We start from the raw sequence: 16,752 nt of genomic DNA, 5'->3' as shown, positions 1-16,752 counted from the left end.
TTCGTATACGCAACGGTACGCATATTTCCGACGCTGCTTTGCCGTTGTCTGGTTGTTCTATAACATAAATAAAGCAGACGCGTTCACTAGCGATAGCTTCGTGTTCCATGTAAACTGTGCATTCACCTCCGCAGGTGTGAGGGCTCCTGAGCTTGGGCATCGAAGGCGAACACGCATGTATGCAGTCGTCATTTCCTCTCAGCGGCTCAACCTTTTTTTTTTTCCTTTTGTGGCATGTCTTACTTCCTCGCGTTTTGCAGCTCTGGAAGCGCCTGGTACACGGCTGTGTGCGCCTTGCGTCGACGGCGAACGCCAACGCAGCCGCGCGTAAATGTAGTACATGCACCGGCCGCCTCAGCCGGTTCTAGTCGCGCCAAACTGTGAAGTAGATCAAGATTGAGGATTGGCCTAGTTTGTACGACATAAAACTCGCCGAAGCTACGCAGAATAAACGTACACAGAGAACGGGAACACACCTATACATGTGCGATCAACGAAGCAGCGCAAGGAAGAGGGGGGAAAAAAAGAAAAAGGAAAAGGAGACGTACGTCGGCGTTTGTCCCTGATTTTTGCGTTGCTTCGCCAATCTACACGACTAAACACACGACCGTGTCGGCGTGCACAGCTAAGCGCCTGCAAAATAACTGCTGAAAATCCACGTCTTAGCTTGCCGCAGTGAGTTTTGTTTGCGGGTGCATTTGCATCGCAATTTGCGCTCGTTATCTGCTTTATATAACCCATGTCGTCTGATGTCCCGAATGTGACCCGCTTCGTATACAAGCGGCGACATTTCTAAAAAAGGCAAACACGCGAAACTGCGTTTTTCGGTCAGCTACGCCTTCAAACCCGCATTGCGAAATCACTGGAATCGCCGTGTTCGCCTTCGCCGCGTCATCCGTGCACCACGTGCTAGCAATCTGACTGCTGCCATTAGCGGCGCTGTTCGCCATTGGCGTACTACTGCATTTTGGTACTAGCGTGCTACTAATAGCAAGCTACAGAGTGCTACTACATTGTTCTACAAGAGGAAAATTCCAGGGATGTGCAGAGACTTGCGAATATAAGTGGCAACGCAGCGACGAATCCGTAAGTTTAGCACAGAAATCTGGAATGACAATCTTTAATGAAGAGACGGCTAATGGCGTGGTTACTATTCAACAGGAAGCGCATACCCATTTGTCAAGGAATAAAAATACTTGGGCGCATATATAAACGAAGGAAGGACCTATTCAAGTGTCCACCTAGATAATCTAATAAAAAAATGAAAAGGTAGCGGAGTGCAGCAATAATGAAACATAGGGCACTTTGGGGTCGTCAGGTAGTACGAGAAATTTGGAAAAATTTCATGGTGCCAGCGCTAACGTTCGCAAACGCAATTCTGTGCTATAAATAAGAAATCTGTGAGGGTTGGAGATTAACCAGAGGGGGGTGGGCCGACTGGTTTTAGGGGTCCACGGTAGAAGCACAAACGATGCATAGCAATGTGACATATGGGCTTCTTTTGAAGTCAGAGAAGCGCGGAGCAAGCTTTGTTTTGAAGAAAGACAAAGAAACATGGATGAAAAAAAAAATGGCTGGAATGGAGGAAGAGGTAAAAAAGTTGGCAACCAAGCACAGGGTAATTGAAAGCGTAAACAGACAACCAGGAGTCGTAAAGAAGCAAGTGGGTGAAACAGAGACGGCCAATTCGATGCAAGGTATGGAAACAAAAAGTAAAGACCACGGGGATTTACAAAAACGGCGAGAAAAAAAATCGGGAGGTAACATCTGAATGATAACGCAAAGGGAGTGCCTCGCTCTTTGAGGACCGAGCTGGCTGGCAGAGGACAAAAAAAGATACAGGAGCAAATACGCGCGACAGGATGAGGCGTGTGTGTGCTGAAAAAAAAAAGAAGAAAAAAGAAAAATAGAGAAGAAAAGCAGACCGGAAACGACTCGGCACATGGTAATGGTGTGTGCCAAGATATTGACCCAGCAGCGAGACCCGTACCAGAAGCGTTGGGATTCAAAGATGGTTAAAGGCTTAACCGGTCATCAGCCGACGTAAGTGGTAAAACGATTAAGGTAAGGGCGGAAGGAAATCAGGAAAGCTACTGATAGAAACTGGGTCATTGCAAGTATAGGTAATGGTACAATATAGCGACATGTTTTAAATACGATCGAGGTCAGATAGAGAGAAGACTACAGATAGCGATAGATGTATAGTAAAACGTTACTATTTCAAGCAGACTAGGGTACTGCTTGCCCCCACCCCGCTTCAAAGGGGATTCCCATAAACAACAACGTCTGATGGCGCCTTACAACGGCCGCGCGCTGTCTGTGCACCGCCATCCTGTCCCTCCACCCCAGCGGTTTCTATTGGCCGGGTACCCGCCGTGGTTGCTCAGTGGCTATGGTGTTAGGCTGCTGAGCACGAGGTCGCGGGATCGAATCCCCGCCACGGCGGCCGCATTTCGATGGGGGCGAAATGCGAAAACACCCGTGTACTCAGATTTAGGTGCACGTTAAGGAACCCCAGGTGGTCGAAATTTCCGGAGTCCTCCACTACGGCGTGCCTCATAATCAGAAAGTGGTTTTGGCACGTGAAACCCCATAATTTTTTTTTTTATTGGTCGGAGACCATTTCGCCACGGATCACATAGACATCGTCGGCCGTCTATCACCTTGCCTAGGCCACCGGAACTTAATTTGCGTCGACAGATTTTACTCCGTGGCTTAGGATATTAGTAAATCTATCATGGACATTATTATCCTTAACATCTTCTTGTCTCTCCTCCTAAGGTCAAACTTCTTGGCTATTTCCCATTCACACGACCTAAGTATGAATATTGCTGCGTTGTTTGGGATCCTCACACTAAACTTAACATTAAAAAGTCAGAAAGGATTCAGCGAAACCCTGTCAGGTCTATCTACTCGAAATTTAAGCACACGGATCCTCCTTTTGAACTCATGAAAGCTGACAACATTGAACTACTTGGAATCGAGAAGAAAAATGTCGTCTGAATTTTTGAAACTTACTTCTTAACGGTAATATGGCTATTGATCAGACCCAGTTTCTTTCCCCATTGTCTACAAGACCTACGCGACATTACCAAACACACTTTCTAACCCCTTACTTCGCAAGAACAGAAATTTATAAGTTTTCCTTTTTTCCGCGTTCTGTGTCCGACTGGAATAGCCGAACAGAACCTTATGACGCACTGTACGACTTGACGCTCATGTCTTTTTTGCGTTTTTTCCTCAGGTGCTATCACGTTTATTGTTGTTCTTTTCTTGTGTGTGTAATACAGATGTATTGTAAATTGTAGTTCCCGTCCTGCTTGGACCAGATTCGTCTGCAGCATATAATAAATAAATAAATTTATCACGGAAAGCACAGCGGCCACCGTAGCGACAGCCTTCCCTGTCGAGCTGGGTGGCACGTTTTGGCTGTCCTATCCATTATAGTATAACAGACAGGGGACGACAGTTCGAGTCATCACTTTTTACCGAGCTCGTACACCTTTTTGAAATGAGTCGGTTACGCACAGCGGCATATCACCCGCAAACAAATGGTCTCGTTGAGCGTTTCCATCGCCACCTCAAGTCAGCCCTCACTGCTCGTGAGACGCCTTCCCAACTAGCTAACATTGGCTATACAGATCTTATCTCATGAATGCTGCATGGCCCAAAGACACTTTTGGCTATACCCGTATCTTGTTTTTCGGTTTTGTTGTGAAATTCCAGTAGGTGAACGAACGAGGAGTTTTATTGCTGGCACATTGAAGAGCTTCAAGACACTCGAACTTGTCAAGTGTTGTTCGCTGTAGCTGCAGTTATCAGCTTCACCCTGCAGGGATCCTCACCAACTGTTCTTTCGGGGCCTTTATGCTCGTGTTCGTACTGAACCAAACAGAAAGAAATGCTGCTCTATGAGGTACCTGCAGGCTTCGCCATTAACTTATCAGTCTGACACAAAAGTCACCTCACGCAAACAAAACTTTCTCATAACAAATAAATACTTTTGAGATTCAGCATCAAATAAGAAATAAGAACAAAGCAGTTCTAAGCAATTTTGCAGACATTTAGTAGGCTCCCGTCAAAAATAGCAACAGCTGAAAACGAACACCTAGAGACCCGCCATAATTTTACATATTCGTTTTTTAGCTAGTGTTGGAGTATTTGCAGAGACCGCTCAGGAGAGGTGCATAATAATTTTGGTATAGTTAATTACGGGTTCTAGGATTTTACATCACATACTTTTGGGGTTGTCGCTTCGAGATATAATTTCTGCAAACTATCCTCAAACATAAAAAGCAATGGACATTCATCTAACTGTCTGCTAACCAGACATTTTTATTAGAAAAATATTTTATGTCTTGGATATGAAACTTCATAACATATAGCACGGCGAAACTGCGATGTCGCACGTGGCACGGTGCTCCATACGCGCTTGTAGACAGCTGCCAGAAAAATCCAATACTGCACCGAGAGTCTAAAAGTTCTCATGTACCTAGTGAATGTTGCCACACCTGGCCCTATAGTTACAGTGCGGTGACAAAGTTGCATCTTCTATTTCAGCGCACCAGCGGACCGGAATTAGTGAAAGTTGGCCCCGGTGCCGGAAGGCCTGCAGATGTGACGTACCACACGGGAACATCCACCTTCTGCACACCAGTGACGTAGCTATAATTTGACCGTAGTGTCGTAGCCATACTAAGCAGCCACAGTTTGACGCTAGGCAATTGACAGGCTGGCTACAAGCGCACAGAAACCATTCGTTCGAGGGCAAGCCCATAGCGTGTGGGAGACCAGTATTAAAATCCACTTAGGGAACAAATCACAGATTTCTTAGCCAAGCCGTAAGGCTTACGTATGGACCGCACGGATCTCAACGATTTTTGTTGAGGTCCGTGCAACTGAATAAATCTACAACGTTTCCCTTTGAAAACCCCCCAACTATATAGACGACCATCGGCCCTTTTTCTGCATTGAACACCTCTTCCTCCCACTTTTGTCGAACACGAAGCTTGCTAGTTTTCATCCTTTTCTTTTTGTATTAGCTTTTATTTCTGTGTTTGCTAAATAAACTAGCCTTTTTGAAAGCTTTGTGAGGCCATTTATCCTTAGCAGACGCCTTGGTTATCATTGCCTCGATAGCTACACGATGGTTGGCCTGCACAGCGGTCCGTATCCTACCTTTTTTCATTCTTGCATTATTAACGCACCGTTATGCTGATTAACGTGTAGGGCACAACTTGGAGGTTAACGAAGACGTTTGAGAAGAAGTTAAGGACTGCGCAACGAACGACAGAACGAAAATTTATACGCGTATGACGTTAGGAGACAAGAAGAGAGCAGTGCGGATTAGAGAGCGAACGTGAGTAGACGATATTCTAGCGAACATTAACAGGAAGAAGTGGAGTTGGGCAGGCAATACCATGCTTGCGGAAGATCACCGGTGGCCTACTATAATTACAGAATGGGTGCGAAGGGAAGGGTGTCGAGGACGGCCGAAAATTATAGCTGGCGTGACCTAAGTGGGAAATTTGCAGGCATGAGATGGGGGGTCAGCTGGCGCAAGACAGGGGTAATCGGAGATGCCTAGAATGTGCCCTCATCCTGCCATTGGTATTGATGATATTGGTGATAATGATAATGATGATGAAGTTGCACAGACTCAGCCAAGGGTACCTTTTGGTTGTTATCGCTCTGTACGCAGCGTGCTTGCGTTCACGAACGGCTTTGGAGATCCGCGTCCGGGCCTTTGTGTTATACCATCGCGACATGTGCAAACGCGGATGCTTCCGTAGCAAGGTCACTTCTCGGCGAGTAACGTAAGCTGACGATGAGCAACCCTGCGATATATGCACGAGCCTGCAGATAACGAGAGAGAGAGAGAGAGAGAGAGAGAGAGAGAGAGAGAGAGAGAGCGACACACTCACCTCTCGCAGCGTGCCCGACAGCGAGGAGAGGATGTCCTTGTCGTGCAGGTACATTTGCTGGGCGTTCAGGTGCGACCTGATGCGCGCTCGCAGCCACTCGGGCAAGTCGTAGTAGCTCATGAACTCCTCGACCTCTTGCATCTGCGTTCGTCACACCAGTCATTCGATTGAACGGCTTCTCATTCGTCATTCGGTAAACGGCATCCCGTAGCAGACGAACGAAGCGACGCCACACTCCGTTTCAACAAAATCAGTCAACGTAGCGCTGGCTAGAGACCTCTCTTAGTTCTCGCATTCACGGCCCCAACAAATAGTTACATATATATATATATATATATATATATATATATATATGAGAAGGCAGGGGTTAACAGCGGGGCCCGATTTTTATTGCATCACAAGAAGCCAACAAACACTGACACCAAGGACAACATAGGGAAAATTACTTGTGCTTAATAAATGAAAATGTAATAAAGAAAAGATAAATTAATGGAAATGAAAGTGGATGAAAAACCAACTTGGCAAGTGTGTTTCCCGTTCGTCTGCGTTGCCGCAGCTAGCTCAGATGAAAATAAATTAATTCTGAGTTTGTTAGAACTTGCGGTGCTTAACGCATGGTGAATTACCACGTGATGAACGATCTGTGAATTCAATTCACAGATCATTAAGTAAAAAATTGGAGGACGCTTAAGCTTCGCCTTCAAGAGTGGAACGCGACAGCGTTCCCGTCGACCCGCCAAGAGGTGTAAGACAATGGGCTACAGCGCAGCGACTACGCGCCCCGCATCGGACGCGGTGAGCGTCGAGCAACGCAGCGTTCGGCGCGACAACGAAATGTGCGCCTGAGCAAGCGACGCACGCCTGAGCCGTAGAAACAACTCGTTTCTAAGGCAACACCGCGTTCACTAGAGGCGCTTTTGTACCGCTTTGAAGCATCGAACTGGTGGCTCAGTGGTAACGTCTCCGTCTCACACTCCGGAGACCCTGGTTCGATTCCCACCCAGCCCATCTTGGAAGTTGCTTTTTATTTATGAAGTGCCTGCCGTGATTTATCGCTCACGGCCAACGCCGCGGACGCCGACACCGACGCCGACGACACCGGCTTTTCTGCGACACGAGCTCCTTAACGCTATCGCGTTAATAGTAGCACCAGGGTAATGGAGCTTGTAAGCGTTGTAAGCGCGCGTGTGCGTGCGTGCGTGCGGGTGTGCGGTAACTGTTACCACGTGGTAACATTAGAAAAGGCATTATTTTTTTCCATGGTGTTTTGGACTCAAACACGATGTAACAAATTTCGGTTGTTCACAGCTACAACTCTGTTAGCGTTGTGTTAGCCAATGTCTTTTTAAAGCATTGCTTGCTTTGTAGTAGAATTCCATTTTGGTATTTCTAAGAACACCTAAAACACCTGTCCGCCTAAGAAATGAGAAAAGGAAAGAAAGAAAGAAAGAAAGAAAGAAAGAGAGAAAGCAAGAAAGAAAGAAAGAAAGAAAGAACTCGGGTGCTCCTATCTAAATAGATTCAAAAGGAGGATTCGTTTTTCTCGGCAACCACTGCGGCAAACTTGACAAGGTCTGTTGCATTTAAAGCAAAAACTTAAAATCTAGTGACTTTTGGTTTCGAATTTTCGATCTAGGTCGTGAATTTGTTATTAAAAATTTGCAAACATCGCAAATTTTCAGGAAACGAGATTATCAAGTTTCCAACTCTATAACTCAGCAACCAAAAATGATATCACAATTATGTGAATTGCATCTAATGATGCATCTAAAGCGGACAAATTTAATATATTACACATTAATCTCAAAAAAGAAAGTTTAGTAATATGGAAATACAGCTTTTGCAGAACCCGTGTACTCAACGTAACGAATTCACGTGATATAAATTGACTTACCGAATTTGTCCATTTTCAATGATCTAATGGATGCTGTTTACAGAACTACGATATTTTTTCTTGATGCTGAGCTATTTTTGTGAGCATTGTGCTTCTATATTTTTTAACTTTCGTAATTTTGAAACTTCTTTTAACAAAATTCGGGCCCTAAATCTAAATTCCGCTTCCAACACTCATTATTGTTTACCTTTCTCTCTCAAATGCAACAAATTATGTTCATATTGGTCCAGGGGGTATCTAAGAAAAGCGTTTCTGCGTTTTACACGTAATTGAATAGGCCGCGTCGGATCTGGGCTCGAGCTAAAGCTTCCTCTTAAAGGACACTAAAGCGGAACAATAAATCAGTTTATATTAATAAAGCATTGTCTGAGTACCCTTTACGCAGTCATATCAAAATAACGGTTTGGTTATTAGACGAGGAAATGAAGGTAGAAGTATCAGCATTCGAATTTCGCGCGGAAACCCCGACGCCGGTACGTCAGTGTGACGTCAGGGACTCCAAAGTATGTTTTCGCATTTGGGCCGCGTTGGCTGAGTAAAGGTTCCCGAAACTTGCTATGTTTAATATCTGGTTCCTTCAGAACACAATGTAGTCAATCTGTACCGCTGCATAAGTACGTAGGCCCTAGAAGATGCCATCAAAATCCATGACGTCACAGCGACCAGGTGCGCGAACTTCAAGGAGGCGTTGCCACCCGTCTTTCGTTCTTGCGCTTTTTCTGGCTTACCAAGCATCTTATGGTGGTGAGATTGGTGTGTTTAGTGTCGTAGAAAGGTAATTTACTGATGCAGAACAAATCGTTTCTCTCTTTAGTGTCCCTTTAAAGAGGCCGTTGACGTCCTGGCCTATACTTACGAATCGCTGCGCTGCGGAATCGCGTTGGCGACTGCGTGTTCAGCGCATTAGGGCGTCATGGATATCCGTAAGCCCTTAGCTGGTAACTAAACGTTTCTCATTGCTAAGCACGCACGCATTTACACACGCACGCACCAACTCAAGCACGCACGCGCAGAGGGAGCTCAACTGCGTGACCCTATAGCACAGTTCACAAGGTGTTAGCTTGGGCGAGTTGGTAATCTATTTGAAATGGCTAAAGGCGCGTCACCGACGCCGTGGTTGTCTTAACTACGTTTCTTCGTACAAGTCCCGTCAGTAACGCGTTTTAGCTGCAGTTGAAATTGACAGCGCAAGCGCACATATGTATTTTTAGCAATGCAGTACAAGCCGATACCAAACATGCACACTTGCAGGACCGGGGCGAATTCGCGCGTGTAAAGGCAACATTACCGCGCACGTCGCGAACATTCTCCGACATTCCGCTGACACAGTTAGCCGGCGCGGAGGCTACCCCACGCATGACCCGGAGTAAAAAAAAAAAAAAAAAAGTCCGGCAAACTGATAGCGGTGTAGAAGGCCGCGATAAAGCGGTCTCCGAGTACACGGTTTCTGTCCGACTCGTTGACTTTCGCGTTTGCTGCAGCATAACGTCCGTCGCGTCGCTTTAGACAGTCGTAGCCGGTGCGTGGCGTATATCACGGCACAGATAACATGTCATCGCGCCCTTCGGGGTCTTGACACGTCTCCTCTCCCCGTATTAATACCCTGATATATATATGACACTTTTTTTTCTTTTTCGTTTCTCTGAGCGAAAATTTCTATTATCTAATGAGTCAACGAGAATCTCAAACTACCACGTTCGTTCACCTTTTGTGTATTATGTTTTAGCGTTCAATGTGTTATAGTTCAGGGTCCTCTTTTGCTTTCTTTTTATGGTTTCGTTTTTTTTTTTCCTTTTCTTTACACAATATCAAACTTGCGAGCTTTGACTACTGTTATCATTCAATGCGAATATGAAACCTACGCCTGCGTGCATTGCTGCACTGGGCCCATTACGAGCTTTTGGCTACGGGTCAAAGCAGTTCGTGGAAATTCACTGTACGCTTTCTGTCACATAAAATTGATTTGAATTGAACTGAGACCCCATAGCCTTTCTCTGTGAGGACACTGTGGAAATTATATTTCCTCTGAAGTATGGAACCACTGTACATGCACGTTACGCCACTGAGGTAAGCTTAGCTACTTGAAAGTAGTTAAGCTTAATAACCGCGGGAAGCTGATCTTCTTTCTTTCTGTTGCTGCTGATGATGATAACGGTGATTTCTTTTTTCGGGCAACTCATCGTCGCGTGGATATTACAATGAGCTATGCGATCACGTCGCTTCGCCGCAGACGGGCATTGTTGTCGCGGTATTAGACTGTTCGTTGACAGCTGATGCTTGCAGCTTTCTCTCTGACTGTCGCGATACCCGTACAAAGCGAGCTGAAACTTACGATAACATGCGATAAACGGCGGTTGCAAACCGCGGCATTCCGTTCGACGACCGCATACGGGCAACTTTCGCTGCCTCAATCATTTATCCGCGTGGTATAGTCACGCGATCGCTCAACAAAAGTCGGGCTCCCTGCTGCCCCGATTGTCAGCCACCTGCCAGTGGGGTTTCAGCGTTATTGTTTGCGTGGCCGGCTACACGTAGGCGCCAGCGGTTGTAAAAGGAGACGCGCTGCCCGACAAATAAGCCGGGCGGCAGAAAGTTGTAGCCGTTGGTAGGAGCTCTTAGTTTACGGAAAGCGGGCTGACTCAGACGGGAATTCTGCCGTTCGATGCGCGGAAGCAGTGGCGTTGCTTTGAAGTCAACCAATCGCCTCTTGACCGCACCCCTTTCGAAAGATTCCGCGAATGGGCCAGACGCCCCCAACGAGCGTAAAAGTGTTTTCCTTCGGGGGGGGGGGGGGGGGGGGGAGGTCTGTGTCCTGCGAGGTGGTGAGAATAAGGGGTCCGCTGCACAACAAGGATTTATGGCAATAACCTCGAGGCATTGAAACTCCGGACTGCGCAAGCCTGGAGCTGCTTGCGCACTGCACACCGCAGTGTGATTGGACGAACCATGGGGCGAAGGCGATGTCGGGGAAGCTCTTTAGGTACGTGCAGGGCAGAGATTCGGCAAAGCTTGAAAGACCAAAATTGTAGCATCATTGTAACTTTTGACTCGCAGTATTTGCTACATGTATGTATAAATAGTTTCCATTCTATCACTTGCGTATTTAATCTTAATAAACAGTTTACCACTTGCAATCAGCGTCACAGCCTTGCACACCTACTGTAATCTGACCTGGCGAAGTTTTTGGTCAACGACATCGAGGTGAACCTCAACTCGGCCCTGTCGTGCGATGTTAGATTTATTCTTGTATCAGCACAAGCATCGTAGACACAAAACCACAGGTCCGCACTTCTCCAGCGCACGCGCAAAAATGATGCCAGTTTAACTTCACAGCGCACTGCTATTGTTCAGAAGGAAGTATTGGTTTGGTCATGTTGGGAATTCATCGTGAGAGTACACAGCGTCTGAGTACACAGCGCAGCAAGAACAAAGGACAGGCCGAGAAAGGACGAGCTTGTCCTGTCTCGACCTGCCCTTTGTTCTTACTGCGCTATGTACTCTATAACGATGTCATTGGTCGCAGTGGTAGAGGGCTGCCTAAAGGTATAACACTCGTCCATAAAGACAACGCCAGCGTGTTGCCTTTAGAAGCGTGTGGGTGGTGTGTTGCCTACAGGCGGCACACCAGGAAGGAAAATGCTTGCTGAGTTTCGGTATTGCAGCCGTGAATGCGGTCCCCCGGTCTGTTATGACGACGGTTGGTGCACCGTGTCGCAACACGAAATGCTAAATAAAAAAAGCGCGCCACCTAGACTGCTGCGCTTCTCTGGATTGCCTTTATTTCAGCGTAACGTGTGAGATAGTCGATTGCGAAGATAACAAAGCGATTGCCTGCAGTAGAAGTAGGATGGGCCCAAAATATCCATTCCGATTTGATCAAATGGTCTTCGAGGAACCTGGACGGGCTGTAGGAGGCCGGCTGGTTTCAACGGAGGTGATTTGCGCCTCTGGCAGTCGAGGCAAGTGCGAACGTGATGTTTCACGGTGGTGGTAAGTCTCGGCCAGCAGTACCTTTGCTGCACTCTGGCCAAAGTTCTCGTGTAGCACAAGTGACCAGAAGTCACCTCGTTGTGACAGGCTTGAAGTACTTGCGTGCAAAGAGCTGCAGGAATAACGAGCAGATAGGGGGACACGGTCGAAGAAAAGTTTCTTTTTGTAATGGACTTTGGCTCGCAAACAAAATGACAACAGTCCACTTGCGAAAACACTAGGGGTTTTCGCAGATATGCCCTCTAAGTAATTGATGAGTTCAAGCAACTCAGGGTCGTCCCGTTGTTGTTGCGCTATGGCGGATGTGTCCAGAACACAAAGAAATGCTGAGTTTTCTTCTTCGGGTGGAGCAGGTGACTCTATCGGCGATCGAGACAGGCAGTCAGCATCCGTATGCCGTTTCCCCGACTTGCACATGACAGTCATGTAAAATGCTTGCAGCCTTAGGCTCCAACGCGCCAGTCGTCCAGAAGGATCTTTAAGGTTTGTCAACCGTCAGAGTGAATGGTGGTCGCTGATAACTGCGAAGTGGCGGCCATACATATATGGGCGAAATTTCATAGCCGCCCATACCACGGCGCGGCATTCTTTCTCAGTTGTGGAGTAATTAACCTCTGTGCGTGAGATTGTTCTACTTGCATAGGCAAGCACTCTTTCTGTGCCCTCCTGCCGCTGCACAAGAACACCTCCCAAGCCACACCTCCCAAAACTGTGCGACGGCAGCAATTTTTTCAGGATCCGGGCGGACACCTGCGTGGCTGACGACGTGACCAAGAAACTGTAGTTACGCAAAGTCAAAGTGGCACTTCTCCGGTTTCTGGGTAAGGCCGGCGGACCGGATGGACTGCAGAACCGCTTCAAGCCGTTCGAGGTGTTCTTCAAATGTTGCGGAGAACACGATGACGTCGTCGAGGTACACTAAGCAGGTTTTCCTCTTCAGGCCTAAAAGCACAGTGTCCATGAGGCGTTGGAACGTAGCAGGGGCAGAGAACAAGCCGAACCTTAAGTTCGTATAGGCCGTCTGGTGTCACAAAAGCAGTTTTTTCACGGTCTCTCGGGTCTACCTCGATTTGCCAATATCCGCTTTTTAAATCCATTGAAGAGAAGTAACGCGCGTGTTGAAGCCTGTCGAGTGAATCGTCTATACGGGGAAGCGGGCACACGTCTTTCTTTGTCACGTGATTTAGTTATCGGTAGTCTACACAGAAACTCAAGCTGCCGTCTTTTTTCTTGACTAGAACTACAGGAGATGCCCGGGGACTCTTCCTGGCTAAATGTCTTCGGCCAACACTGAACGACAGGCAGCGAGCGTCCCTTTTTCGATGGGAGCAGGAACACAGGACGAGGAACAATTTTTGCACGACTCGTTTGCTTTTGAAAGCACAGAGGAGACAGACCGATGCAAGATCCCCGGCTGCAGTTGTATCACGCTGGTAATGCAAGGCAAATGCAACGCGCACCTATGTTTCACACCCGACGAGGACTGCGCGTACAAGATCCAAACCAAGCCATGAGAGGCTTGCGGCGAAGCTCGCTTTCAGTGTTCTACCTTGTGTTGGCCCCCCTAGTGCTGCAAAACTTTTCCGCAAAACATGTTTAAGGCGAATAGCTTTCTTTTGGCATTTTCGCCCGTTTCCTGGGTTGGCGTCGGTCGGACTTGCGATACAAAGGCGCCGAGGGAAAGGGCACGTGCCCTTGGTGTATAGAGCAGCGGGGAGAGGCGAATAGATGGCAGCGGAGGGGGGGGGGGGGGGGAGGCTGTCGCTCGATCCTTCGTTCGTTCGTTCTTGCTATGCTTACATTGACAATCATCGTCGATTGTTCCTGTGCAATTTTTTTTTCTGATCGTTGAATATGGTCAGTGTATTTTGATCATTTAAATGGAAAATAAACATTTCCTTCGACTTAAAGGGGTTAATGTCCCTTCCTTAAGGAAGTTCGATGAACGCTTGCTTCACAGCTTGAAGAGAGCGACTACAAATCACGTACACTTTTTTCTTTGCAGGGCTGTTGAGCACTGCGTTATTATTCTGTACATTAAAGAACGAACGCCACATATTTATATTGAAATGTATAGTGTGTCCTATCGTATGGGGCAAGATTAATATGCACAATAATATAAGCCATGCGCGCATACAGATGTACATGTATGCGATTGCAACGGTAGCGCCAAGAAGCACGCAAGTGTGCCGTCGTTTCTTTTCGTCCCTCCCCCCCCCCCTTTTTTTTTTAATGCGACCATTTCTTTGCCTATTCTAGTGACTTCGCGGTTCCTATCTTGCACGATGCGCTGGGGAATAGGAGAATTGTGGAGAGAAGTACGGAGCAATAATTGGCTCAATCGGAAGGCGTCACGCATGTCATATGCGTCGTCACAGTCGACGTCGCCATGCCATCATCGTCGCCGTCTACATGCCGCCATCATCTTCCTGTTCTTGTCACACACACATAGGGACACGTTGCGCTTAAATGGAAACACTTTGTGCAACCCAAACAAGGCTCGATAGCTAGCGACAAAAAATTATCGCATAATATTTGTTTGCGCAGTGCGTGGAATCCACAGAAATTTTCTAACAGTGCAGCTGCTAATGGGAGTTGCTCAACTGTTTTCGTGGCGGCAGTGAAATCCGTCGGTGAAGGTCGGCATGCGGCGGCGTGCACGAAGGACATTTAAAGCTCCATAGTGTGTACGCGGTTGGTATCCATGGTTCGTCATACACTCTTGTCCTACTATGCCGATTTTGGCCCATACAAAGTTAACGAATCGACCGTGAGAGCACCAAGACGTAGGCGGCTGTTTCATGACTTACATGACACAAATGTCATGACATTAATCTAATAACCTATTATTTATGTTCGTCATACATTCTTGTCATACTATGCCAATTTTGATACACGCCAAGTTAACGAAACGACCATGAGAGCGCCAAGACGAAGGCGGCTGTTTCATGACCTACGTCGCACACATGTCATGACATTCATGTCATGACCGATCATTTATGTTCGTCATACAGTCTTCTCATACTATGCCAATTTCGGTACACACCAAGTTAACGAAACGGCCATGAGAGCACCAAGACTTAGGCGGCTAGATAGATACTGTCAAAGTGGCAAATGTTCGCCAAGAAATGCTTCGCATTTAAAAGCTGTCATCCAAAGTCGGCAACAAAACAAGTGGCAAGGATGATTCAAAGAATCAGCTTCCAGAACCAAGGCGTGAAGGAACGCCACACTGTCCGTTTAGTACAGGCGCTCGTTATCAGCAAACTAACATACAGCCTCCCTTTTCACACACTCAACAAGAGTTCACTATCAGAGGCGCCTACAAGGTTGCCTTGCGCTTACCGGTAGGCACCCCGACACACAAGCTCCTTGGCCTTGGTGTATACAACACATACGCTGAGCTCAAGGCGGTGACTTTAATTTCACAAAGAAGCCGACTTAGCCAGACGAGATCGGACAGAGAGATCCTAGTGAGGGCGGGTATTCCACCACACCCCCAAAACTTGGACGAGGTACTGGTGGATATTCCCGGTCCCGTCCGAAGCAAGGATCGCAGTCGCTCCTGTCCCGAGAAATATGCACAACGACAGAAACAAAAAGCGAAGAGAACAGAGGGTGAAATGACTAGCCAAACTAGTCAGAAATAATAAGAATACCGTTTATGTTATCTCAGTACAACTGGAAGCGTGCGATAGTCACTGTCATAGGCAACGACAAGACTAGTCTAATCTCAAGCGCCTCCCTGATCACGTCCTCTTATTTCCAAGGCAGAATATTTCGCCATCGCCTTGGCAATCAAAGACCGGGAACGGACGGGGCCGTCGTAGAACACCACCATCTCAGACTCTCAGGAAGCGTGCCGCTTCCTTATGAACGGCCGTCTCCCTTTCAAGGTTAGCCACCTCCTGGGAAAGGAACTCAAGAATACATACCGACTGGTCTGGTGTCGTGGACAGGTGGGCCTGGAGGGGAATGAGAGGGCTGACGCTCTAGCTCGAGAGCTCACGAACCGAGCGGAGCAACCATCGCCATTCCAATCACAACCCACCACTTCACAGGAAAGCCGTCGCGAGGAGGAGGATAACGATCTGGCACGTATGGCACCACGCGATATTCATGCCCACCAGTGCGGCATGCGACAAAGATGCGGCGCCCCCCCCCCCCCCTACACATCTTTGCAAGGGGAAGACGCAATAGATCTCCGCAGGATTCAAACAGGGGTCTGCCCAAAATAATTAAGATTGGGCAAAATTTTCCCAACAATGTACGGGCGTGCCTGTCCGTGGTGTAGCGACTCGCCACCGTCTTTGTACCAGATCTCATGGGGATGCCAAAACAGACCGCCGCATTTTAATGCCTACTTAGTTAGGTATAATTTAACCAACACACTGGAGCAATGGGAGGCACAACTCGCCAGCACAGATCCGAAGGTGCAGAAGGCTCTTCTTGGTCACGTTCGGCTAGCGGCAGAAGCCAGTGGAGCCCTGGACTAGGGGCATCACCCATCAAGCTCCTAATCCCCTATCCCCCTTTTCCCCAATTCAATAAAGTTATTCTCTCTCTCTCCCGCTCGCATTAACGCTTGGCGTTGTTAAAAACGGCCCGCTGAGGTGCAAGTTTTGCCAGCCAGTTGCGACAGCGGCGTCAACTTTTCCTGGAACCCCACCGCAACCCTCTAGCCACACGGCGTCACTAAGTCTACTGTGTCTGCCGGACAATGCGCCACGTCCGCCACTCTGCATCGCGGGATTGCCGAGATGAGTTCGACGAATCAGGCTTTATGACTGAACACGCCACCGCCAATCTGGTCTGCCGCGAGCGGGGGAGTTGCCAAGGGAACGTCTTCGGAGGCCCCTTACCACGCGCGTTTCAAGACGCAAGACATGGAGCACCGGCGGCCGCGCTGCGGGGCTCAGCTCGGGGAATAAGATGCACCTTTCC

The 16,752-nt window shown here is 47.7% G+C and overlaps 1 protein-coding gene across 1 annotated transcript in view; it reads right to left on the bottom strand.

The window, feature by feature from the left end:
- The window catches only part of LOC142570508 (uncharacterized), a 96,981-nt gene that overhangs the window by 38,060 nt on the left and 42,169 nt on the right, over positions 1–16,752 (bottom strand). The window contains exon 9 of the mRNA XM_075678889.1: positions 5,925–6,065. Coding sequence (XP_075535004.1) covers positions 5,925–6,065 — 141 coding nt within the window. The remainder of the gene's footprint in view (positions 1–5,924; positions 6,066–16,752) is intronic.

This window comes from Dermacentor variabilis, chromosome 2 (genome assembly GCF_050947875.1).
Source record: "Dermacentor variabilis isolate Ectoservices chromosome 2, ASM5094787v1, whole genome shotgun sequence".
NCBI lineage: Eukaryota > Metazoa > Arthropoda > Arachnida > Ixodida > Ixodidae > Dermacentor > Dermacentor variabilis.
Note: the sequence above shows the minus strand (reverse complement) of the source record. Positions and strands in the feature narration are given on the sequence as shown.